This window comes from Balaenoptera acutorostrata, chromosome 1 (genome assembly GCF_949987535.1).
Source record: "Balaenoptera acutorostrata chromosome 1, mBalAcu1.1, whole genome shotgun sequence".
NCBI classification, from domain to species: domain Eukaryota; kingdom Metazoa; phylum Chordata; class Mammalia; order Artiodactyla; family Balaenopteridae; genus Balaenoptera; species Balaenoptera acutorostrata.
The window spans coordinates 44,014,927-44,040,537 of NC_080064.1; the positions used below are offsets into that span (position 1 = coordinate 44,014,927).

Below are 25,611 nucleotides of genomic sequence, written 5' to 3' on the forward strand. Positions count from 1 at the left end.
CATTAATAAACTTTGAAATAGTAAGTATATTAGAGCCTTAGCAGTCTCAACACAACTCTTGGGATCCTTCCTATGGAAAATTTTTGCAGGTGGAAGTACTTTGAAAGTTAGTCTTTTAGTGATTTTACTTTGGATCACAAGTGGTTAGTGAGCACTTACTCTGTGCCAACCATTGTGCCATACACACACACACACACACACACACACACACACACAGGATATAGTGATCAATAAGTCAGAAGTAGTCTCTTTTCTGGAAAACATCAGTATGAGCCTGGAAAGAGGAGACAAACAGTTAAAAAAAAATCATAATTCAGCTGGTAAGTGCTGTGATAGAGGAAATGAAAGATATATGGAAAGAAGGAGCACCTGTCCTAGACCTAGAATAGAAGGGCTTTAAGGAAGATGTGATATATAGGGTAGGATAAGGAGGGTAAGCAAGAATTAGTCAAGTAATAGTGGTGGGGGCAGAATATTCCAGGCCTAAATAATAATGTGTGAAGGCCTGTTTTTTTCCCAGTAGTTTTATTGAGATATAATTCACATATCATAAAATTGTCTCTTTTAAAGTACACATTCAGTGGTATTCAAGTATATTCACAGAGTTGTGCAACCATCACCACCGCCTAATTCCAGAACATTTTCATCACCCCAGAAAGAAACGCCATATCCATTAGCACTCACTCCCTATTCCCTCCTCTCCCTGGCCCTTGGCAACCACTAATCTACTTTCTGTCTCTAAGGATTTGCCTATTCTGGATGTTTCATATAAACAGAACCATACAATATGTGGTCTTTTGTGACTGGCTTCTTTCACTTAGCATAATGTTTTCAAGGTTCATCCATATTGTAGTGTCTATCAGCATGAAGGGCTGTTTTGAGGAATGGAGATGAGCAATATTGAGAATTGAAAGTTTAGTTGATCAGGGTGATCAGTGCATAGAGCAAGAATTTGAGAATAAAGAGAAGGTTTCATACTAGAGAGGTAAGCAGAAACCAAATCAACAAAGCTGTGTTATAGAAGTATGGACTTTATCCTAAGGGCAATAGGATACCATTGAATGGTGTTAAGTATGAAAATAATATAATCAGATTTGTGTTTTTTAGTTGTGTAGAGAATAGGCTAGATGGACACAAAATGGGGGGCAGGGAGACCGGTTAGTTTTCTTACAAAAATCTGGGCAACAGAAAGATGTCAGTGGTGTGGCATATGGCCTGGGAATGTAGAGTAGTGGATAGATATGAGAGATTTAAAAGGCAAGATTGGCAATACTTGGTGTTAGAGTGAATGTAGAGGTGGGGGGAAGGAGAGGAAGTATCTAGAATGATGCTTAAGTTTTAGGATTGGTGAGCCAGGTGGATTATGATACATAGACTAATTAAGGAACTGGCTAGATAGATGAATTCCCAGGGTGCCAATCCATAAGGAGTACTAAATTGGCACTGGGAAGTTAATGAGATGAAAAAATGCATTTACCGGAACTCTTTTCTTATTAGTAGAATACTGTATGTTGGGGGGAAAACTTTGGTAAGCTTCTAGAGGAGGTAAGACCCCCTCCCTCATCTAGCTTCTTGTTTGAATAATGAGATGTTTCCTAAACTGTACTCGAAGAAGCCCAAAGGCTGTTTTATTGAGTAGGATATGTAAATTTGGAACTGGAGCTAAATAATTCAGTAGAGGAGAAGCTGCCATCAGGGGTCTTCTTTTTTGCCTGTTCGTCTTCTGGTTCTTACCCTTTTTTCTAGACTATTTATATAAGATCGGGTTGAAGAGTATCAAATTACTAACCTACTGTTGCATGTATCTATTGTTATGTAATAATTTACACCAAAACATAGTGGCTTACAACAACAATTTAATTCTGTCTTGTGGTTCTAGAGGTTGACTGGACTAGCTAAGAGGTTCTATCTTAGGGTCTTCATGAAGTTGTAGGCACACAGTGGCTGAGGCTAGGGTCATCTTGAGGTTTGCTCATTCACATATGTGAAGGTTCATGGGCCAAATCACCTACATGTAGCCTTTCCCTGTGGTCTCTCTGGCATGATAACTGGATTCAAAGAGTGAGTGTCCCAAGAGAAACAGGCAGAAACTCTATTACCTTTTATGACCTAGTTTTAGAAGTTGTGTCCCTCCTGTTTTTCTCTATTAGTTGAAGTAGTCCTGAAGTTTTGCCCAGCTTTAGAGGAAGGGGACATAGAGTTTACCACTCTTGTAAGAAGATCATGTGGGATGGGAGGTACTGCAGCAGACATTTTGGGGTTTTTTGTTTGTTTGTTTGGCTGTGCTACATGGCTTGCGGGATCTTAGTTCCCTGACCAGGGATCGAACACAGGCCCTTGGCAGTGAAAGCGTGGAGTCTTAACCACTGGACCACCAGGGGATTCCTCATCTTTGGAAATATAATCTGCCTCACCTACCTTGAGATCCCTGCCCAGACTAGGACAGAAAACCGAGAAAGAAGACTTTGGGATTTTGAAGCAATTTTGTATATATTGAGTTTAACTCTTTGTCACACTTCTTGGTGGAAATGCTATTAAGAAGTTTGCTTACTAAGCAGATACTGAATTTGTTCTGTGGTGAATAGTATTAATTAGAGATAAGACCGGAAACATTATTTAACTGAGAATATTTTCTAGTTTATTCTTTTTCTTTTTTTAAACCTGTGGCCAGGATTTTGGAAATTTTTACCTTAATAAATCTCTTCTGTTGTAAACAAACCCACATCAGAGATTCCTATAAATTGCTTGTATTTTATATTTTAAATATCTTTATTCTTGTCACTTTTCCTTATAGGTTTATTTTTTAAGAATATCTTGGTTTCTTAATTTTAGATGATTCTTCTTTCACTTTCCCCATATTATAATTAAAATTTTAACCGTCTTTGTACACCCCAGGGAGATAATCTTTTAAAATACTTGTCTTTCCTATTTCCTTCCTTTTTCAGTTTTCATATTTGAAAGTAAAAATTTAAGTAGCTTGGGTTTTTATTAATTGAAATTCATGGATGCTCAATACTCCTTTCTTTTATTAACAAATAATATACATTCATCCTAAGAAAAATTAGTACTATAGATAAGCTTGACTAAAATGTAAACCACCCAAACACTATTGAGACTCTCTATTATATTTTAGTGTATATATTTTTAAAGACTTTTAAGTCTTTCCCCAAATATGGAGTCTTACATTTGTACCATTTTGTAAACTGATACTTCCGTTTGACATTTAGATTTTTCTCACTATCTACTGTTTTAAACATCAATCTAACAGTTAACTTATTTTACATCTTTTGTATTTATCTAATTATTTCCTTAAGATAAATCTCCAGAAGGGTAATTATTATGTTAAAGGGCCTGTGTTTGAATAATAATGATAACATTTCCCAATTATTTAAATCCTTGTCACTTTTTCTCCTACTAGAAAATTTCTGTTTTTTGTTTCTCTCTTGTATTTGCTTACTGTCCTTCTCTCCTACAACACACACACGTTCACAAATATTTATTTCTTAGGGAAGAAGAAATCTTCATCATGAGGTTGATTACCTAAGTATGAACTTTATTAGTTTCATTCAATTTACTTCTTCATGAGACATTTGTTGAACACTATGTGCTATACCCTGGCTTAAAGAGCATGAAGACATAGCCCTGATCTCAGTGAACTCACGGTCCAATGGGGAAGACAAACAGGATTACCCATAATGTAAATTCATTTGGTCTCTGCTGCCATTAGTAGAGAGATGCATGACAGGAACATAAGGTGACTCTTTTAAAACAGTCTGTAGAGAATTGAGGAAGGCTTCGAGGTTGAGCTGAGAATGAGTTGAACCTTGGTAACGCAAGTTAGGCAAATAAAAAGTGGTTCAACATAGGTACAGAACACGCAATGATAGAGAAGCATGGCAGAGCATCTCACAAGAAATATTATTAGTTTAGTATGATTGGAGCTTTGGAAAGTAGTGGGAGAACAAGTTGGAAAACAAGTTCTGAAGGGATCTCTATGCCATGCTAAAAAACTGCACTTCATTCTTGGGGGAAAGGAGGAAGGGGATCCATTTAGTTAGCTAGGCAAGCACAATCAGCTGGGTAGTATATGTAGTAGCAAATGACGACCCATTATTGTGACCTCCAGAGATATATCCATTAAATAGGTGAGATGGGGAGCTATTTAAGGATTTTTAAGCAGAAGAATAACGTGATCTGATTTTCTTTTAGAAAGCTATTTTGGTAAGCCTACGAAAGGATATATTTTCTAGACCTAAGGAGACAGGGACATTAGTTTGGAAACTATATTGAACCAATCTGGGAGATAACTAATGAGGGCCTAAACTAAGGCAGATGTAGTAGAAATAAAAGGAGGGGGATAAAATTAGAAGCTATTTATTTGGAATCCTTGCCATGGGAGTGTGTTATATGCTATACTTGATGAAATCATTCCATATATTTTTAATACCTACTATACGACAAACACTGTGCTGAGGTATTGGGATAAAGGGATGAATAAAAAGGGTTTCCTGCCTTGCGTGGTTTATTATTTAGCGGCGTGCAACAGATTTATAAAGGGAGACACTACCATGTAATGCGAAAAGTGTTGTTGATATAAATGTACTGTGAGAACATAGAGAACATAGTGATTAGTTGTTAATTTCACATTGGGAGGTGACATTGAGTAGAATATTGAAGGAGTTCTTTTTTTTCTGTGTATCTTGAACTGTATTTAAGGCATTTTATACTGTATTTTATGTTGTACATCTATCCATTTACTGAATTTCTTTTGTTCCTTCCAAAAAAGCAATTCCATAATGCCAAAAGTCAGTGCACTAACATTTGCATTATAGGGGTCCCAGAAGGAGAAGAGAGAGAGAAAGGGCCTGAGAACATATCTGAAAACATAGTAGCTGAAAACTTCCCTAACCTGGGAAAGGAAACAGTCACCCAAGTCCAAGAAGCACAGGGTCCCATACAGGATGAACCCAAAGAGGAACACACCAAGACACGTTGTAATTAAAATGACAAAGATAAAGAGAGAATATTAAAAGCAGCAAGAGAAAAGCAACAAATAACATACGAGGGAACTCCCAATAAGGCTATCAGTTTCAGCAGAAACTCTGTAGGCCAGAGGAGAGTGGCACAATATATTCAAAGTGATGAAAGGGAAAAGCTTAAAATCAATAATACTCTACCCAGAGAGATCAAAGGCTTTACAGACAAGCAAAAGCTAAAAGAGTTCAGCACCACCAAACCAGCTTTACAACAAATGTTAAAGAAACTTCTCTAGGCAAAAAAGAAAAGGACATAATTAGAAACAAGAAAATTACAAAATGAAAAAAACTTACCAGCAAAGGCAAACATACAGTAAAGGTAGTATATCATCCACACACAAAGCTAGTCGGGAGGTTAAAAGACAAAAGTAGTAAAATCATGTATATCCTCAGTAAGCAGTTAAGGTATACACAAATCAATTAGATGTAAACCATGATATCAAAAACAGTAATTATGAAGGGAGGAGAATACAAATGCACAGTTTTTACAGTGCATTTGAAATTAAGAGATCAGCCACTTAAAACAAGCATGTATATATAGACCGCTATACAAAAACCTCATGGTAACCGTAAACCAAAAATCTATAATAGATACACACACAAAAAAGAAAAAGGAATTCAAACATAACACTAAAGATAGTTATCAAATCACAAGAGAAGAAGAAAGTGAATAAATCCAAAAACGAATCCAAAACAACAAAATGACAACAAGAACATACATATCGATAATTACCTTAAATGTAAATGGACTAAATGCTCCAACCAAAATACATAGGCTGGCTGAATGGATACAAAAACAGGACTCATATATATGCTGCCTACAAAAGACTCCTTTCAGATCAAGAGACCCATACAGACTGAAAGTGAGGGGATGGAAAAAGGTGTTCCATGCCAATGGAAATCAGAAGAAAGCTGGAGTAGCAATACTTATATCAGACAAAAGAGACTTTAAAATAAAGACTATTACAAGAGACAAAGAAGAACACTTCATTAATGATCAAGGGGTCAATCCAAGAAGAAGATATAACAATAGTAAATATATATGTACCCAACATAGGAGCACCTCAATATATAAGGCAAATATTAACAGACATAAAAGGGGAAATCGACAGTAACACAATAATAGTGGGGAACTTTAACATCCCACTTACATCAGTGGACAGATCATCCAGACAGAGAATCAGTAGGGAAACACAGGCCTTAAAATGACACATTAGACCAAATGGACTTAATTGATATGTATAGAGGATTCCATCTGAAAGCAGCAGAATATATATTCTTTTCAAGTGCACACGGAACATTCTGCAGGATAGATCACATGCTAGGCCATAAAATAAACCTTGGTCAATTTAAGAAAATTGAAATCATATCAAGCACCTCTTCCGACCACAATGCTCTGAGACTAGAAATCAACTACAAGAAAAAACCCATAAAAAACACAAACACATGGCGGCTAAACAATATGCTACTAAACAACCAATGGATCACTGAAGAAATCAAAGAGGAAATCAAAAAATACCTAGGGACAGATGAAAACACAGTGATCCAAAACCTATGAGACACAACAAAAGCAGTTCTAAGAAGGAAGGTTATAGTTATACAAGCTTACCTCAGGAAACAAGAAAAAAATCTCAAATAAACGACATACCATTACACCTAAAGCAACTAGGGAAAGAAGAATAAACAGAACCTGAAGTTAGTAGAATGAAAGAAATCATCAAGATCAGAACAGAAATAAATGAAATAGAGACTAAGAAAACACTAGAAAAGATCAATGAAACTAAAAGCTGGTTCTTTGAAAAGATAAACAGAATTGATAAACCTTTAGCCAGACGCAGGAAGAAAAAAAAGGGGGAGAGGGCCCAAATCAGTAGAATCAGAAATGAAAAAGGAGAAGTTACAACCGACACCACAGAAATACAAAGGATCATAAGAGACTACTATGAACAACTATATGCCAATAAAGTGGACAACCTAGAGGAAATGGGCAAATTCTTAGAAAGGTACAATCTCCCAAGACTGAACCAGGAAGAAATAGAAAATATGAACAGACCAATTGCCAGTACTGAAATTGGATTAGTAATTTTAAAACTCCCAACAAATGAAAGTCCAGAACCAGATGGCTTCACAGGTGAATTCTACCAAACATTTAGAGAAGAATTGACATCTCTCCTTCTGAAACTATTCCAAAAAATTGCAGAGGAAGGAACCCTTGCAAACTCATTCTATGAGGCCACCATCACCCTGATACCAAAATCAGACAAAGATATAAGAAAAAAAGAAAATTACAGGCCAATATCACTATGATGAACATAGATGCAAAAATCCTCAACAAAATGCTGGCAAACCAAATCCAACAATACATTAAAAGGATCATACACCATGATCAAGTGGGATTTATCCCAGTGATGCAAGGATTTTTTAATATCTGAAAATCAATCGGTGTAATACAACACATTAACAAATTGAAGAATAAAAAGCATATAATCATTTCAGTAGACACAGAAAAAGCTTTTGATAAAATTCAACATTCATTTGTGATAAAAACTCTCCAGAAACAGGCACAGAGGGAACATATCTCAACATAATAAAGTCAATATATGACAAACCCACAGCTAACATTATACTGAATGGTGAAAAGCTGAAAGCATTTCCTCTAAGATCAGAAACAAGATGAGGATGCCCAGTCTCGCCACTCTTATTCAACATAGTTTTGGAAGTCCTACCCACAGCAATCAGAGAAGAAAAAGAAGTAAAAGGAATAGAAAATGGAAAGAAAGACTTAAAACTGCCACTGTTTTCAGATGACATGATACTATACATAGAAAATCCTAAAAGCACCACCAGAAAACTACTAGAGGTGATGAATGAATTCAGTAAAGTTGCAGGATGCAAAATTAATACACAGAAATCTGTTGCATTTCTATACACTAACAGCGAAATAGCAGAAAGAAAAATTAAGGAAACAATCCCATTTATCATCACATCAAAGAGAATAAAATACCTAGGAATAAACCTCCCTAAGAGAGGCAAAAGACCTGTACTCCAAAAACTATTACAGTGCTGATGAAAGAAATTGAAGATATCATAAACAGATGGAAAGATATATTGTGTTCTGGGATTGGAAGAATCAGTATTGTTACAATGATCATACCACCCAAGGCAATCTACAGGTTCAGTGCAATCCCTATCAAAATACCAACAGCATTTTTCACAGAAGTAGAACAAATAATTTTAAAATTTGTATGGAAACACAAAAGAACCTGAGTAGTCAAACAATCTTGAGAAAGAAGAATGAAGCTGGAGGAATCAGTCTCCCTGACTTCAGACTATATACTACAAAGCTACAGTAATCGAAACAGTAGGCACTGGCACAAAAACAGACCTATAGATCAGTGGAACAAGATGGATAGCCCAGAAATAAACCCATGCAGTTATGGTCAGTTAATCTATGACAAAGGAGGCAAGAATGTACAGTGGAAAAGACAGTCTCTTCAATAAATGGTGCTGGGAATACTGGACAGCTACATGTAAAATAATGAAATTAGAACATTCACTAACACCATATACAAAAATAAACTTAAAATGGATTAAAGACCTAAATGCAAGACTGGTTACTATATAACTCCTAGAGGAAAACATAGGCAGAACACTCTTGGACATAAATCACAGCAATATTTTTTTTGGATGTCTCCTCAAGTAAAGGAAACAAAAGTAAACAAATGGGATCTAATTAAACTTAAAAGCTTTGGCACAGCAAGGGAAACCACTAACAAAACGAAAAGACAGCCTACTGAATGGGAGAAATATAAACAGCTCATACAACTCAACAGCAGAAAAACAAACAACCTGATTAAAAAATGGGCAGAAGAATTGAATAGACATTTTCCAAAGTGGAAATACAGATGGCCAACAGGCATATGAAAAGATTCTCAACATCACTAATCATCAGGGAAATGCAAATCAAGACCATAATGTGATATCACCTCACACTTGTCAGAATGACTATCATTGAAAAGAACACAAATAATATGTGTTGGAGAGGGTGTGGAGAAAAAGGAACCCTCCTACACTGTTGGTGGGAATGTAAATTGGTGCAGCCACTGTGGAAAACAGCATGGAGATTTCTCAAAGAACTAAAAATAAAACTTCTGTATGACTCAGCAGTTCTCCTAGTTATAGATCTGAAAAAACCAAAAACACTAATTTGAAAAGATACATGCTCCCCAATGTTCACAGCAGTGTTATTTATAATTGCCAAGGTATGGAAGCAACCTAAGTGTCCAACAATAGATGAATGCATAAAGAAGATGTGGTATAGACATACAATGGAATACTACTTAGCCATAAAAAAGAATGAAATTTTTCCATTTACAGCAGCGTGGATGGACTTGGAGGGTGTTATGCTAAGTGAAATAAGTCAGACAGAGAAATACAGATATTATATGATATCCCTTATATGTGGAATCTCAGAAATACAGCAGACTAGCAAATATAATGAAAAAGAAGCAGATTCCCAGATATAGAGAACAAACTTGTGGTTACCAGTGGGGAGAGAGACAGGGGAAATATAGGGGTCAGGGAGTGGGAGGTACATACTGTTGGGTGTAAGGTAGGCTCAAGGATGTATTGTACAACGCAGGGAATACAGCCGATAGTTTGTAATAACTGTAAATGGAAAGTAAGCTTTAAAAATTGTATACAATTTTTTTAATTAAAAAAATTTTAAAATAAGCTATAAAAAAGGGAGAAAGTAAAGAAAGGTTTTAGAACAAAGAAGCTGTAAAGTGCTTGCCTGCAGAGGGAGACGTGATGAGAAGGAAGTCTGTACCCCCCACAGAACCTTAGAGAGTCTTGTGGAGGCTCTAGGGATCTCTAAAGGCTTAGTTGAGGTGGGGTGTTGAAAACGGAGATTGTTTGGAAGTCTGTGCTACGAGTGGTTTAATTTTGTAGGTATTCTACCTTATCTTTTGTAGTCAAGTGACTTTCCTCATTGTCCTGCAGGAGACTAGAGGGTTGTTTTCTGGTAGAAATGAATTATGAAAGCTTTGAATTGAGGGATTCCAGGCATATCAGAAGGTGAAGATGAGATACAGGGTTGAAAGTAGATTAACTAAGGAAAATGTAGTGTGAAGTCATAAATGTGAAGTTGAGAGGAGTCACCATCTTTTGTGGTTCTCCTTCAGCCACATTTAAGCTGCTTAGGGGAATGTATGGAGTAGGTAGACAGTTGGATTTAACCAGGTTTGAGACTTTACCAGCTGAGGCTAGAAGGTCAAAGGGATCTAATTCCAGAAGGAAAACCTATGATTTTTGAGACAGTTACATAATATTATTGGACTTGCCTCACATGTTAAAATAGACACACATACTCAGAATTTGAATTTGAATTTATAGAGTTTATTTATTTGTTTAAAAAACTCTTTAATTGGCTAGGTATTAGAGGTATTACTTTGACCTCATTCTCATTTTGACCTTGGAACTTCTATCCCATACAGCCCTTTCATACTTCTGATATGATTTAGTCCTTTATTTGATAGATGTTAAGTCTGTTTCTTAGCATCAACAGCACTTCTCATTTAGAGTATATAGCATGTACATGTTTTTTCAGGTTCTCAAGACAGGAAAATCTTTCATCAGTGATTTCCATTCCATATTTTTTATTGTTCTCTGAAAACTTGAATCTCCAGCCTTTTAGAATACTTGCTTATTATTTTAATAAGCACATCATTTTCACATCAGATAGTAGAATTACATTTGTAATAATGTCAGGAAACATTTTTTTTTAGTGCCTCAGTTTATCTTTAAAATTAAGTGATGTTTGGATTTCCCTGGTGGTCCAGTGGTTAGGACTTTGCCTTCCAATGCAGGGGGTGCGGGTTCAATCCCTGGTGGGGGAGCTAAGATCCCAGGCCAAAAAAACCTGAAACATTAAGCAGAAGCAATATTGTAACAAATTCAATAAAGACTTTAAAAATGGTCCACATCAAAAACCAAATCTTAAAAAAAAAATTAAGTGATGTTCATTAGATCATGTCTGAGATACTCTCCTGTTTTGAAAATGCTGTGATTGTAGGTTAGATATTTTATACAGATAACATGAGATACTTAGTTTTATTCTGATTAGTTTCAACTGCTAATCCATTGCTTCTAAGCAGTGGAGGAGGGCTGAAATCATAAGGGACTCCATTTGGAGGAAAAACAGTTGTTTGGCAATAAAAAGTCTCAGCAGGAATCTTTTGAATCTCAATTTAAGAATTCTGTATGTATAGAAAAAAAAAATCACACTAACAGAGGCCATTCTTGTGAAGCAGCAATTTTGTTAGCTTTGGATTCTTGGAGGGCCTATTGAAATATAAATAAGTAGTATTTTTATGAATTAACAGAGTCATTGGATAGAAAGTGCCTCTACCTTTGATCTTTTACTTTGTATTACTCATTGAAAATAAGAAGTGTGCACAAATTCTTAACTGTTCATTGAAACGTTTAACTTTGGGCCTTCTTAGACAATATAATGTGTCTGCTGCTGCATTCCATGCTGGCCAGGTCTTTGAATCTGAAGGTGTAATTGTAATTTATTGTTTAAGTCCCATAGCTTTTATTTGTCTGGCTATGATAGGTTGATATGAAGAACATCAGGGCTTATTGCTTTAGGAAATGTAATGAGCAATGTTGTTTTTTTCTTTAGCATCAAACAGAGCATACTGAAACAGCAGGACCGGCTGGTGGTGCAGCAAGCATCATGAGTAAGCACAGAGAAGTCTGTTCCTTATCACGTGTGTAAGGGAGAAAAGGTAAGAAAACCAATGATCTTGTTTCTCTTAAGAGAGATTGAACTTGAGAAAACAGATGTATAGAAAATAATGCTCACGTACATATATGCTGCTTGCTTCATTTATAACATTGTTCCTTATTAAATCAGGAATATTGTTTTTTTTAAAAAAAGATTTGACTTAAGTCCAGAAAAAAAAGATATTTTAAAATTCCTGTTGAATTACGTCAAAATGCTAATTTCTCTACTAGTACTTGGCTTCTCCCTTTTAGAGTCAACTTCTACCTTGAGCCTAGAAAGGTAATTTCAGCATGAAAAAGAACATGGACTTGAGCAATATTGTTAGGAGAAAATAGTGGTATATCTACCCAATTAATGTCATTAATATTTCTTAGTCAATCACGCAAGATCTAAGCAGTGAAATCTTATTTTAGGGTGAGGAATCAGAAATACAGATTCAATTATATTATTTTATTTTGTATGTTTAGACTAGCTGTGATGAGCAATCATTTCCAGCAGAAAATTAGAAGTATTTTATTAATTCTTGTAGAGCAAGACTCCTTAATCATTGACTTTTTCCTGACTAGGAATCTTCTTTGCTTTCTTTCAAGTGTTATGATTACTTAAGGGGTAGAAAATGGTGGTGGGAGGGGAGGGTGTGTGAGTGAGATTGATTTCAGAAACTGATTATGCCATTCACTCATGGAGTGTTGCATGCTCTGCTGAGTTCTCTGATTTTCCACGTAAGCTTCGAGGATAGAGGCCTGGGTCTTACAGTGTGTGGCAAGAGACTGAGTTCCTAAGCACTTAGCAGTAGTACCTTCCTCACCAGAACTTCTGGGCTTGCAGTTGGCAAGGTATTTCTCGTCCCCTCGCTTTCTCACATGTGAGTGTGAGAGGGAATGCCTTTGTCTGCCTTCATCTGGCAAAATCTTATTCTTCAGGCATCTCCTCTTTAGGAAGCTTTCAACCCACTGCAAAGATTATCAGTAATAATAAATAATAATTAGTCAGCAATAATAAGTTATTGGAGTATTTGTTACAGTAGCCCACCCTACCCCAAATAATATACTCCTGCCTCAGTCTGATTTGGATTTACTTCTTCTTTGGCTCCGTAGTACCCAGTGCATATATCATTTAGTACATACCACAGTGTTTCATATTTTAAGTTTACTCATCCATCTTCTATGAAACATTGGGCACCTTTAGGTCAAAGACATTGTCTTAGTTGTCATTGTAACGTAATGACTAAGACAGTGCGTGGTACATAGTAGATGCTCAATAATGTTTTATGTATGAATGCACACATGTTCATTGTAAGTAGTATATGGTATAAAGAGGAAGTAACAGTGAAGGAGATATACAAGGAACAATAAGATAAGTGCTGTAAAAGTCACACCCTTAAGACTGAGATTGAAGACAGTGTCTAAAAGGACTCTGGTCAGTAGAATAAAAAAGAAGAGATTCTCAGGAAGAAACTGTATTGAATTAAGTAATTCTATTCCACTTTGAGATGTACCATTGACCCTTGAACAACGTGCAGGTTAGGGGCACTGACTACTCTGTGCAGTGGAAAATCTGCATATTACTTATAATCAGCCCTCCATATACGTGGTCTTCCATATCTGAGGTTCTGCATCCATGGATTCAACCAACTGTGGATCATGTAGTACTGTAATATTTACTATGGAAAAAATCCATATACAGATAGACCCGTGCAGTTCAAACCCATGTTGTTCAAGGGTCAACTGTACATATATGATATTTAGTGACTTCTATTTTGAATAAGAGATGGATGCTTCTCTAAGGCAGGTAAAGAATCCTGACATAAGATTTAAATCCTCAGAGAGGGAACTTCCCTGGTAGCACAGTGGATAAGACTCCCAATGCAGGGGGCCTGGGTTCGATCCCTGGTTGGGGAACTAGATCCTGCATGCATGCCGCAACTAAGAGTTCGCATGCTGCAACTAAGGAACCCACGTGCTGCAACTAAGGAGCTGGCGAGCCACCACTAAGAAGCCTGCAAACTGCAACTAAGGAGCCCACCTGCTGCAACTAAGATCCAGTGCAACCAAATAAGTAAATAAAAAAAAAAAAATTCTTGGAGAGGTCCAACTTTTACAGTGAGAAGACTGCTCCTCTCCCATGTCCTTGGGAGACCACAGGTTTTTCTTGGAAAATGAAACTAAAGAGGATCAAGACTTGGGGACATTAGACATAACAGATACCAAGGGATGAAGTAAAAGTAAAAAGCACTAAAGTAAAAGCAGGAGGATAAGGGGAAATCCTATATATTAAAGTGAGATCCTTCCCCTCACCCCTTCCTCTACTCTTCTTTCAGACGGTGATTACATCTCTGGTGTTACATCTCTACACCCCCTTACAGGAGATTATAAGACTCTTTTCTGGAGTCCAAAGAAAAGACCTACATATACTGACATTTGGAGGTCTCCCAATGAAATAGCTGTGTTCCCACCCAATCACCATGCAGTGGAAGCCTCCCAGTTGAGAAGCCACACATGCAGAGCTTCCAGTTGGCTTTTAGTACTTCATTTGTTCAATGTTAGGCATTTGGGGAAAGCGTCCAATGTGAAGACAGAGATCAAAACACAGAACAGGAACTTGGAGGAAATAATACTGAAAACAGAAAGAGGTTTGGGGAAAAAGAAAAAAAAAATCAGACTAAATTATAGGTAATTAGAATGGTAAGAAAAAAATTATATACATGAAATAAGCTCAAGATGTCATAACAAGGATCAGAAAAAGAAAGTGCCCTGGATATTAAAAATATGATAGTTTTTGTGCATTTAATGTATTTTTTTAAAAACTATCTCAAGTTTATAGACAGTTTGCAAGTATAGTACAGAGGTCTTTTTCCTCTGAACCATTTGAGAGTAAGTTGCTAGCTGCATCCCTACCACGTTTGAAACTGTGTTTCCTACAAAAAAGGACATTCTCCTACATAACCACAATACAGCCATCAAATCAGGGAATGAGCATTGATGCATTACCACCATCTAATTATCAGACCTTATTCAAGTTTTGCCAGATTTACAAATAATGTCCTTTATGTCAAGAGCACCCAGTTTAGAATCACATGTTGCATTTAGTTGGGAAACCAGCCAGTGTTCCATGCAGTTTCAATCCACCCTCCCCACTCTGTTTTGGGAGTAAACAAGGGTGTGTACGCTCCTCTTGGGCTTCCCACAGCCCTCCTGTTAGTCCCACCAGCCCTCCAACCAGCCAAGGGGACTTGTCTTCCTGGTGTTGGACCCCAGGGCTGGGGCTCCCAATATGTGGCTCAAACTGCTCACTCCCCAGGGAGGTTCTCCACCCATGAAATCTCCCTCCTTTTCTGAGTCCCCTCCCAGGGGCACAGGTCCCAACCTGATCACTTTTCTTCCCTTCCTGCCTGATTCCACGTGGATCTTTCTTACAGCCTTGGTTGTATAAGGGTCTTTCTGCCAGTCTCCAGGTAGTTTTCAGTGAGAATTATTCCACATGTAGATGTATTTTTGATGTGTTTGTGCGGGGAGGCGAGTTCCACTGTTCTCCTACTCTACCGTCTTGATCTCTCTTCAATAGACTTTATTTTTTTTAGAGCAGTTTTAGGTTCAGAAAAAAATTGAGCAAAAAGTACAGGGAGTTTCTATACACCTCCTGTCCCTGCTGCCCCCAGTCCTCCCACAGCTTCCCCTAGTATGGACATTGCTGTGTCCTTTTCATTGCAATCTGTCAGGGAGCATGGATTTTTGTTTGTCCTATTACTGATGGTGTTCACTTTGATCACTTGTGTAAGGTGGCATCTGCCAGGATTTGCCTCTGAAGTTACTCTTTTTTTTTTTTTTTTTGTAATTAGTAAGTATTTTTGTGGAGAGGAACTTTGAAACTATGTAAATATCCCATTCCTCATCACACTTGGAATTCATTCATTTATGTTGTAAAGACTCATGGCTTTCTGTTTTATCCAGTGGGTTATAATCTGTTGCTACCATTATTTATTTTGATGCTCAAATTGTCTCTGATTTGGTCTGTGGAAGCTCCTTCAAGCTGGTTTCTTTTTTTTTCCTTTTTAAAAATTAATTAATTAATTAATTAATTTTTGGCTGTGTTGGGTCTTCGTTTCTGTGCGAGGGCTTTCTCTAGTTGTGGCAAGTGGGGGCCACACTTCATCGCGGTGCGTGGGCCTCTCACTATCGCGGCCTCTCTTGTTGCGGAGCACAGGCTCCAGACACGCAGGCTCAGTAGTTGTGGCTCACGGGCCTAGTTGCTCCGCGGCATGTGGGATCTTCCCAGACCAGGGCTCGAACCCATGTCCCCTGCATTGGCAGGCAGATTCTCAACCACTGCGCCACCAGGGAAGCCCCAAGCTGGTTTCTTTGTCCTTTTGACATGTCCCCATCATTCTTGGATGCTTCCTTTATTTATTTATTTTTTAAATTGAAATGTAATTCACACACCATACCATAAAATTCACCCTTTTAAAATGTATAGTTCAATGGTTTTTATATATTTACAGAGTCTTGCAATCATCACCACTGTCTAATTCCAGAACATTTTTCACCCCAAAGAGAAATCTTTAATCTGTTAGCAGTTACTCTCCATTTCCCTCCAGTTCCTCCCAGCTGCTGGCAACCCACTAATTTACTTTCTGTTTCTGTGCCTGTTTTGGACATTTCATATAAATGGAATCATGTAATCTGTAGCTTTTTGTGTCTGCTTCTTTCAGTTACCATATTTTCAAGATTCATCCATGATGTAGCATATAGCAGTACTTTATCCATTTTAATTATCATATAATATTATATTTTGTCAATGTATAATACCACATTTTATTTATGCATTTATCAGTTGATAGATCTTTGGGTCGTTTTCATCTCTTGGTGTTATGAATAATGCTGCTGTGAGCATTCACGGATAAGTTTTTGTGTGAATATATGTTTTCATTTCTCTTGGGTATAAGCCTAGGAGTGGAATAGCTATGCCATGTGGTAACTCTTTTTAACTTTTTGAGGAACTGCCAAACTGTTTTCCAGGGTTGCCACACCATTTTACTTTCTTCCCAGCAATGTGCGATGGTTCGTGTTTCCCTCCATCCTCATCAGAGTTCTTGTATTTTTTCTACTCCAGCTTTGGAATCAGACATTTTTCCATGGAGCCCTTGTTCCTTTTAGTGAATAACAATATTTATAAATCAAATCTGGTGCTAGGTATGCTCATTGCTACATGGAATTGAGCTGAGGATTTGCTGCTCCAAGATTCTTTGTGTGTAGCACTAGAGAATATATGTGTACACACACACACTTTTACATTTATAATATGTTTATTGCTATGTTCATTGAACACAAAACTATGTTTATTGCTATAAGTATGTTTATTGAAGTCCATGAGTTCAAACTGATACCCCAGATTCCAAACCAACACTGCAGGGTTCTTTCCAGTTCTCTCTTTTTCTGCATTTTAACCCCTTCTCCAACAGTGAGAAACCTTGCTCCCATTGCCCTTCATGTAGTCACTTATTTGATCCATCTTTCTACATGTAACCTGTGTCCTATCACTCTCTTCTCCCCTTGGTCCTTCTAATCCTGCTCAGGCTCTGACCCGCCACCCTGGACTGCCATCTTATATCTCCTCCTCACCCCTCCTGCATATGAAGCCGTCTTACCCACTTGTGCTCTCTGTCTGCCAGACCATCCCCTTCATGTGGATGCCTTCCTCACCTCTCTTGGGCTCTAACACCCCACACTGGGCTGTCCTGTGTAGGCAGTTTCCTTCCCCCTGGGGCTCTGACACATTATGCCGGGCCACCCCTGTGCAAGGACATCTGCTTCGCCACACTTGGGCTCTGACTCCCCCCTTACACAGATGCCCTCTTCATCTGCTCCCTGTTTATTGAATTTTTAATAATTTTTCCCGGGCTTCCCTGGTGGCGCAGTGGTTGAGAATCTGCCTGCTAATGCAGGGGACACGGGTTCGAGCCCTGGTCTGGGAAGATCCCACATGCCACGGAGCAGCTGGGCCCGTGAGCCACAATTGCTGAGCCTGCGCGTCTGGAGCCTGTGCCCCGCAACGGGAGGGGCCGCGATGGAGAAAGGCCCGCGCACCGCGATGAAGAGTGGCCCCCGCTTGCCGCAACTGGAGAAAGCCCTCGCACGAACCGAAGACCCAATACAGACAAAAATAAATAAATTAATTAATTAAAAAAAAGAAAATCCTTAAAAAAAAAAAAAAAAAAAAAAGGGAGAGCATTATGTTTGGTCCTTCCCTCTCTTAAAAAAAAAAAATTTTTTCCCTTTTATTTTAATTTTTTCAACTTTTTATTTTGAAGTAAATATAGACTCACAGGAAGTTGCAAAAATACTGTAGAAAGTTTCACTTACAGTTTTTCTCATTCGTTACATCTTACATAACTCGAGAAAATATAAAACCCAGGAGATTAATATTTTATTTGTCCATTCATCAGTTGATAGATATTTGGGTTGTTTCTACCTTTTAGCTGTTATGAATAATGCTGCTGTGAGCATATTCATGAGTGTATGTAGTTCTCTCCCATTTATCACAGGTAGATTTATGTAACCTCCATTGCAATTTAAGATACAGCACGATTCTATCACCACGGATATATCCCTTGTGCTACTCCTTTACAGTCACATGCACTCTTCTCTCCCCACTGTCCCATATTTAATGACTTCTTAAAATTAAAAACATTATTGCAAGTCACAGGAAGAGAAGAGCTGAGCAAGTGTAGAGATAAACCATGTTATGTTCATGAATGGGAAGACTTAGTTTCATTACCAATCCTGAGGGAGGAACAGGCTAGGACTTCTGATTTCTGAAAGTTGATTTTATTGGCACACTATTCCATCCTGCACCATTGCTGAGTCTTGGGGCCACTTGGGGCAGTTTTTTCTCCAGCTCCTGGCTTTATGCAGAGAGCCCAGTCTGGCCCTCTCTAATGCAGAAACTTCTAGAAGTTTATAGCACATAATTCCCATCCTACCTGCTAGCTTTCAAATCCCAGGTCTGAAGGTTGCTGTCTAGTTCTGTAACCTCTGTGAACTGCCACACTTCAGTTCTCACTCATCGCTGTGGCTTGATTTCTTCTTGGTTAATGGCATATTTCTCTTGTTTTTGAATTTCACTGTATAAACTCTTTAAAAATAATCTATTTTGTCTAGAATTTCTATATTCAAAGTGAGAAGGAATGCTTCCCACCACAAGCTCAGTACACTTTTTACCTTTTCTTTTAAAAAATTTCAAGTCTGTAGAAAAGTTGAAAGAATAGTACAGTGAAGACCCATATATCCTTCCCCAGATTCATCAATTTTTACCATTTTGTCTCTTTCTCGAGCACCTCTCTCCTCTCCTCCTCTACCCTCGCCACTCACTCACACTCACATACTTTTTTCCTGAATTATTTGAAAGTTAGTTACGGATAACATAACACTTCTTCCCTAAATAGTTCAGCAGGCATCTCCTACGAGTAAGGACATTCGCATACAAAATTTTAAATACCATTATCACATCCAAAAAAATGATTATTAATTCATTGTAATACTAATGTATAGTTCAAATTCCCCTGATTATCCCTTAAATGTCTTTTTTTTTTTTTGCTGTGTATGGGTATTTGTGTATTATTGTCTTCTTTTTTTTTAATTAATTTGTTTATTTTTGGCTGCGCTGGGTCTTCGTTGCTGCGCTTGGGCTTTCTCTAGTTGCGGCGAGCAGGGGCAACTCTTCATTGTGGTGCGCGGGCTTCTCATTGTGGTGGCTTCTCTTGTTGCGGAGCACGCACTCTAGGTGCGCGGGCTCAGCAGTTGTGGCTCGCGGGCTCTAGAGCACAGGCTCAGTAGTTGTGGTGCATGGGCTTAGTTGCTCCACGGCATGTGGGGGTCTTCCTGGACCAGGGCTCAAACCCGTGTCCCCTGCACTGGCAGGCGGATTCTTAACCACTGTGCCGCCAGGGAGTCCCTATTTGTGTATTTTTCTTGATCTAGGATCCAGTTAGTGTTCATGCATAGCATTTGGTTGTTTAATCTCTTTAGTCTCTCTCAATTCAGAATGATCTTGTTTTTCATAACACCGAATTTTTTGAAGAGTCCAGGACAGCTGTCTTACAGAATGCCTCACATTCTAGATTTGTCTAATTGTTCATGATTCAATTCAGATTAAACAGTTTGGAGAAGAATACCTGTAGGTGATGTTTTAAACTTATTGCATCACATCAGGAGATACATACTGTCAGCTTGTTAAACTTTTAGTGATGCTAAGCTTGATCATCTGGTTAAGGTAGTGATTACTGCATCTTTTCACTGTAAACATACATTTTCTCCTTTGGAATTAATAAGTCATCTGTGAAATGATATTTTGAGGCATTGTGAATATTTTCTTCCCCACTAACTGTTTACCTAAAGGCATCTGTTTTTGATGCTTGCCTGAATCAATAATTATAATTGAAGTTTAACACAACTTCTTGAGTGGCTGTTTATACTGTTCATTTATTCATTCCACAGGTGTTTATTGAATAGGTACCACATCAGGTTCTGTGGCAATCACATGGTGAACACAGTCTAGTGGGTGTCTTTGTGGTGTCTACAGTCTGGTGGGAGAGATTGACATTAATCAAATAATCACACCAATGTATGTTTATAGATTGTGATAATTATTATAAAGGGAAAAGTGGAGGTGCTGTGAGAGATTATAAGGGGAGATCACCTTTTTTAGGGGTTCAGGGAAGACTTCTTGTGAAAGTAATATTTGAGCTAAGAGCTAAAAGATGCAGAGTTATTTTGGCAAGGAGGGGGTGTATTGGAGACAGATAAAAGGTCTTGAAGAGGAAAAGGGCATGGTACATTGAAGAAATGTATATTCAAGTAGTGTTCCAGCACCAAGCATAGCGTCTGCACGTAACAGGTGCTCAATAAATATGAGTGGAAGGGAGGATGGGGCTGAAAACTAGCCTATGTAATCACTGTTGTTAGGTTATTTATTTTATAATAAAATGATCAACTCCAAGGCTTAAAAACTTAAATAATTGCTTATGAAGCACTTATCATGTGCCAGGCAGTGTTTTAAATGTATTACCTATGTCAATTTATTTAATCTTTCGGTATATACTATTATTACTCAGTTTTATATATGAAAATTAAGTCTCAGGTAAATTGATTAACTTCCCCAAAGTCATATAGTTAGTAAGTGAATTAGAAACTAGGATTAGAACTTGGACAGTCGAGTCCTAGAGTTCATGTTCTTATCCATTATGCTACAGATCTTCCCATTGCTTAAAGTATAAACAGTATCTTTCTCAGACTGGCATTCCAGGGCTTCCATAATATGATGCCTGTCTGTGTTTCCAGCTGTGTCCTGCTGTTACCCATGTAAATAAATCCTTGCTCCAATTTCACTGATCCCTCAATAATTGCCCATTCCTAGATCACTCCTTGCATGTCTCTCCCTGTTTGAAATTTCACTTCTGCATCTTCCTATCTGGGATATCTGTTAAAATTTTATCTGTCCTTACAGACTCAGCTCAAATCCATAAATAATGCCTTTCTTGACCATCCAGACTCGTGATCTGGTCCATTTCTTGAACTTTTAAAATATTTATTTTATTTATTTATTTGGCTGCGTGGGTCTTAGTTGTGGCACGAGGGATCTTTAGTTGTGGCATGCAGACTCTTAGTTGTGGCATGTGGGATCTAGTTCCCTGACCGAGGATTGAACCTGGGCCCCCTGCATTGGGAGTGTGGAGTCTTAGCCACTGGACCACCAGGGAAGTTCCCATTTCTTGAACTTTTACAGTACTTATTCAGGTACACTTATCTGTTAATTTTATCTGACAGATTAATCACATAGTACCTGTGTCTCTTGTGCTGTGTTGTTATTAAAATCATTTATTATTATTTAAATTTTCTTATTTAGCATTGTTTACCATTAAGTAAATGTTAAGATTCTTGATATTCGGGATGATATCTGAGACTTCAGTTGATCCCAGTACCCTGCATACAGTAGATGCACTATAAATATGTTGATCTGATTGTTTGTTTACTAATATTTTACATATAATGACCATGAAATGCTAACTATTGTAGGTGTATATTAAATGTGCTAGATTGTGTGTTGTGAGAAATTTTATTCATCTCTTTGCATTGTACAGTCTAAATATGCAGTCTTTATTTAAAAAAATGGCATGTATATGAAAGTTTTTTGAACTGTAAGTCATTAGACACAAAACAGATTTAAGAAAAACCATTCATAGATTATGCAGCCTGTTTGTCTACCTAAACTTAAATTACCTAACAGGAGCCAATTAATAAATAGAAGTTGACCATGGTGATCATTTTGTAATTTATAGAAATATTGATAGTAAATTGCTATGTTGTACACTGGGAACTAACATAGTGTTGTAGGTCAGTTACACTTCAAAAACAACAAACAAACAAACAGAAAAAGGCACCAAATTTGTGGTTATCAGAGGCATAGGGTGGGAGGAGGGAGAATTAGATGAAGGTGGTCAAAAGGTAGAAACTTGCAGTTATAAGATAAATAAGTACTAGGGATGTAATATACAACATGATTAATATAATTAACGCTGTTGTATGTTATATATGAAAGTTGTTAAGTGAGTAAATCCTAAGAGTTTGCAACACAAGGATAACATTTTTTTCTTTTATTTTGTATCTATACGAGATGATGGATGTTCACAAAATTCATTGTGGTAATCATTTCATGATGTATGTAAGTCAGATCTTATAACATTGTATTAGTTTAAGTTGCACAATGTAATGATTTAATATATGTGTATATTGTGAAATGATTACCACAATAAGTTTACTTAACATCCATCACCTCACATAGTTATACATTTTTTTCCTTTGATGAGAGCTTTTAAGATTACCTCTCTTAGCTACTTTCAGATATATGATGCAGTATTGTTAACTATACCTACCATGCTGTACATTTTATCCCTAGAACTTATTTATCTTATAATTGGAAGTTTGTAACTTTTGACCACCTTCACCTGTTTCCTTCATCCCTTATACCCTGCCTCTGGCAGCCCTGAATCTGTTCTCTGTTTCTGTGAGTTTGGTTTTTTTGGAATCCACATATAAGTGAGTTCATCTGGTATTTGTCTTTCTCTATCTGACTTATTTCACTTAGCATAATGCCCTCAAGGTCCATCCATGGTGTCGAAAATGACAGGACTTCCTTTTAATGGCTGAATGATATTCTGTCTTATACACATTCATGCATGCACACACGCACGCACAAACACACCACATTTTCTGTATCCATTCATCTTTTGATGGGTATTTTGGTTGTTTCCATGTCTTAGCTGTTGTAAATAATGCTGCAGTGAACATGGAGGTGCAGACTGTCTTCCAGATATTGATTTTCTTTCCTTTGGTTGTATACCTAGAAATGGAATTGCTGGGTTATATGGTAGTTATGTTTTAATTTTTTGAGGAACCTTCATACTGTTTTCTGTAGTGGCTGAATCAATTTACATTTTTACCAGTAGTGCACAAGGGTTCTCTTTTCTCAGCATTCTCTCCAGCACTTGTTATTTGTTTTCTTTTTGATGATAGCCATTCTGACAGGTGTAATGATATCTTTGTGGTTTTGATTTACATTTCCCCAATGATTGGTGACGCTGAGCATCTTTTCATGTGCCTGTTGGCCATCTTATGTCTTCTTTGGAAAAATGTCTATTCAGATCCTCTGCCCACTTTTAATTTTTTCCTTTTTTTTTGATGTTGAGTTGTATGAGTTCTTTGTATATTTTGGATACTAATCCCTTGTTGGATATATCATTTGCAAATATCTTCTCCCATTCAGTAGGCAGCCTTTTTGTTTTGTTGATAGTTTTCTTTGCTGGGCAAAAGCTTTTTAGTTTGATGTGGTTCTATTTGTTTATTTTTGCTTTTGTTTCTCTTTGCCTGAAGAGACATATCCCCCCCAAAACTGCTAAGACTGATGTCAAAGAGCATATTGCCTATGTTTTCTTCTAGTTTTATGGTTTCAGGTCTTAACATTCAAGTCTTTTTATCCATTTTGAGTTTATTTTTGTATATGGTGTGAGAAAGTAGTCCGGTTTGATTTTTTTTTTGTATGTAGCTGTCTGGTTTTCCCAACACCATTTATTGAACAGGCTGTCTTTGCCCCATTCCCTTTGTCATAGATTAATTGCCCATACAAGTGTGGATTTATTTCTGGGCTGTCTATTCTGTTCCATTGATCTATATGTCTGTTTTTGTGTGAGTACTATACTATTTTGATTACTGTAGCTTTGCAGTATAGTTTGGCATCAGAGAGCGTATTAGGGGATGGTTTTTAATTAGTGATCCAATCACCTTATTAGTAATTGATCTGTTCAGATTTTCTTTTTTTTTGTGATTCATTGTTGGTAGGGTGTATGTGTCTAGGAATTTATCCATTTATTCTAGGTTGTCCAATTTATTAGCATATAATTGTTCATCGTAGTCTTAAGATCCTTTGTATTTCTGTTTTACCAGTTGTAATGTCTATAAATTATATTTTAATAATTGAAAGTGTAATACAAATTTGATCTATTTTCTAGATTTAAACAAGTCTCTTGAGTGGTGTTCTCTCACCGATGGAGAATTACTTCCAAGCAGAAGCTTACAACCTGGACAAGGTGTTAGATGAATTTGAACAGAACGAAGGTGAGAATTTACTTGGTGACTCTGTTTGAATGTATTTATGATATAGAAAATGTGGGATTATAAGAGAATGCAGTACTTAAAAAAAAGAAAGGAAGGTCCAATGCCTCAGTAATGATAGTATTATATATTAATATTCAGAGGAAGAACTAACATTTATGTTAGCACTAACTGTGTGCCAGATACTATGCTAAATCATTCACATGGATTATATCATTTAATCTTTAAAATAATCCCATGAAAGTAAATCTTACCTACATTTTACAGATGAAGATAGAGACACAGAAAGGTTAAGCATCTTCCCCAAGTTAGTTTGTTCATAAGTGCAGGATTAGAATCCAATTTATGGTCAGGAAAAGCTTTAGAATGTGTGGTTGTATTTCCCAAGTTAAGAAAAATAGCTTCTTTCATATTGATTGACCAATAAAGCAAGATCCATTTTAAACCTAATTTTAAAAGATTTACATTTTTAAGTATCTACCAAATGGTTAATTAAATTATATATTCTCAAGGCCCAGTCTAAAAATGTCTGCTAAAGATTCACTTCATTTAGGGAATTTTCCTTAAGTTCAACTTTCAGTATGACTAGAATGGGTAAGCCATAATTAAATATCTGTCTTTCACCTTATCCTCCTTCCCTGGTGTTCTTGGTTTCTAACAGAAAATGGCATGTAACAAGTTTACAAAGTGATATATTTCCATCTAAAGCCCGTGATATTAGTAGTAGTCTCCAAACCTTTACTATATCCCGTGATTCAGGTTGTTCTTTGATAGCAGATGGGAAGAGAGATTAGTTTTGATTTTGTTGTTTTGGGCCTATGCTAGAGCAAGCATTAAAAAGATACATGCTCATGGGGGTAAAAAGGGAGAAGAAAGATACCTGGAATGGCCTGCTCTTACATTTTACCATTGATGACCCAAAGCTAACCCGTAACCCTAGCCTAACTCCTGGTTCATGTAAATGTGAAACCGAATCTTTTTGGATTTTATGGGATCTAGGTGGGCTTTATACATACCAAGGTGGAAGGTGTATTGTCCTCTTAGTTTCAGTCATTTATACAAGTATTTTCTCAATCCCTTCTTTGGTTTGGCCCTATCACAGTTATTTGTCATCCACACA

General features: G+C 37.1%; 1 protein-coding gene across 3 annotated transcripts in view; it reads left to right on the top strand.

Annotated features, from left to right (window-relative positions):
- ZFYVE9 (zinc finger FYVE-type containing 9) overlaps positions 1 to 25,611 on the top strand; it is a 191,978-nt gene that overhangs the window by 38,406 nt on the left and 127,961 nt on the right. For all 3 annotated transcript variants that reach the window (XM_057542363.1, XM_057542371.1, XM_057542375.1), the window contains exons 2-3: positions 11,725 to 11,830; positions 24,389 to 24,494. In XM_057542363.1, the coding sequence (XP_057398346.1) occupies positions 24,425 to 24,494 (70 nt within the window). In that variant the 5' untranslated portion in view covers positions 11,725 to 11,830; positions 24,389 to 24,424. The remainder of the gene's footprint in view (positions 1 to 11,724; positions 11,831 to 24,388; positions 24,495 to 25,611) is intronic.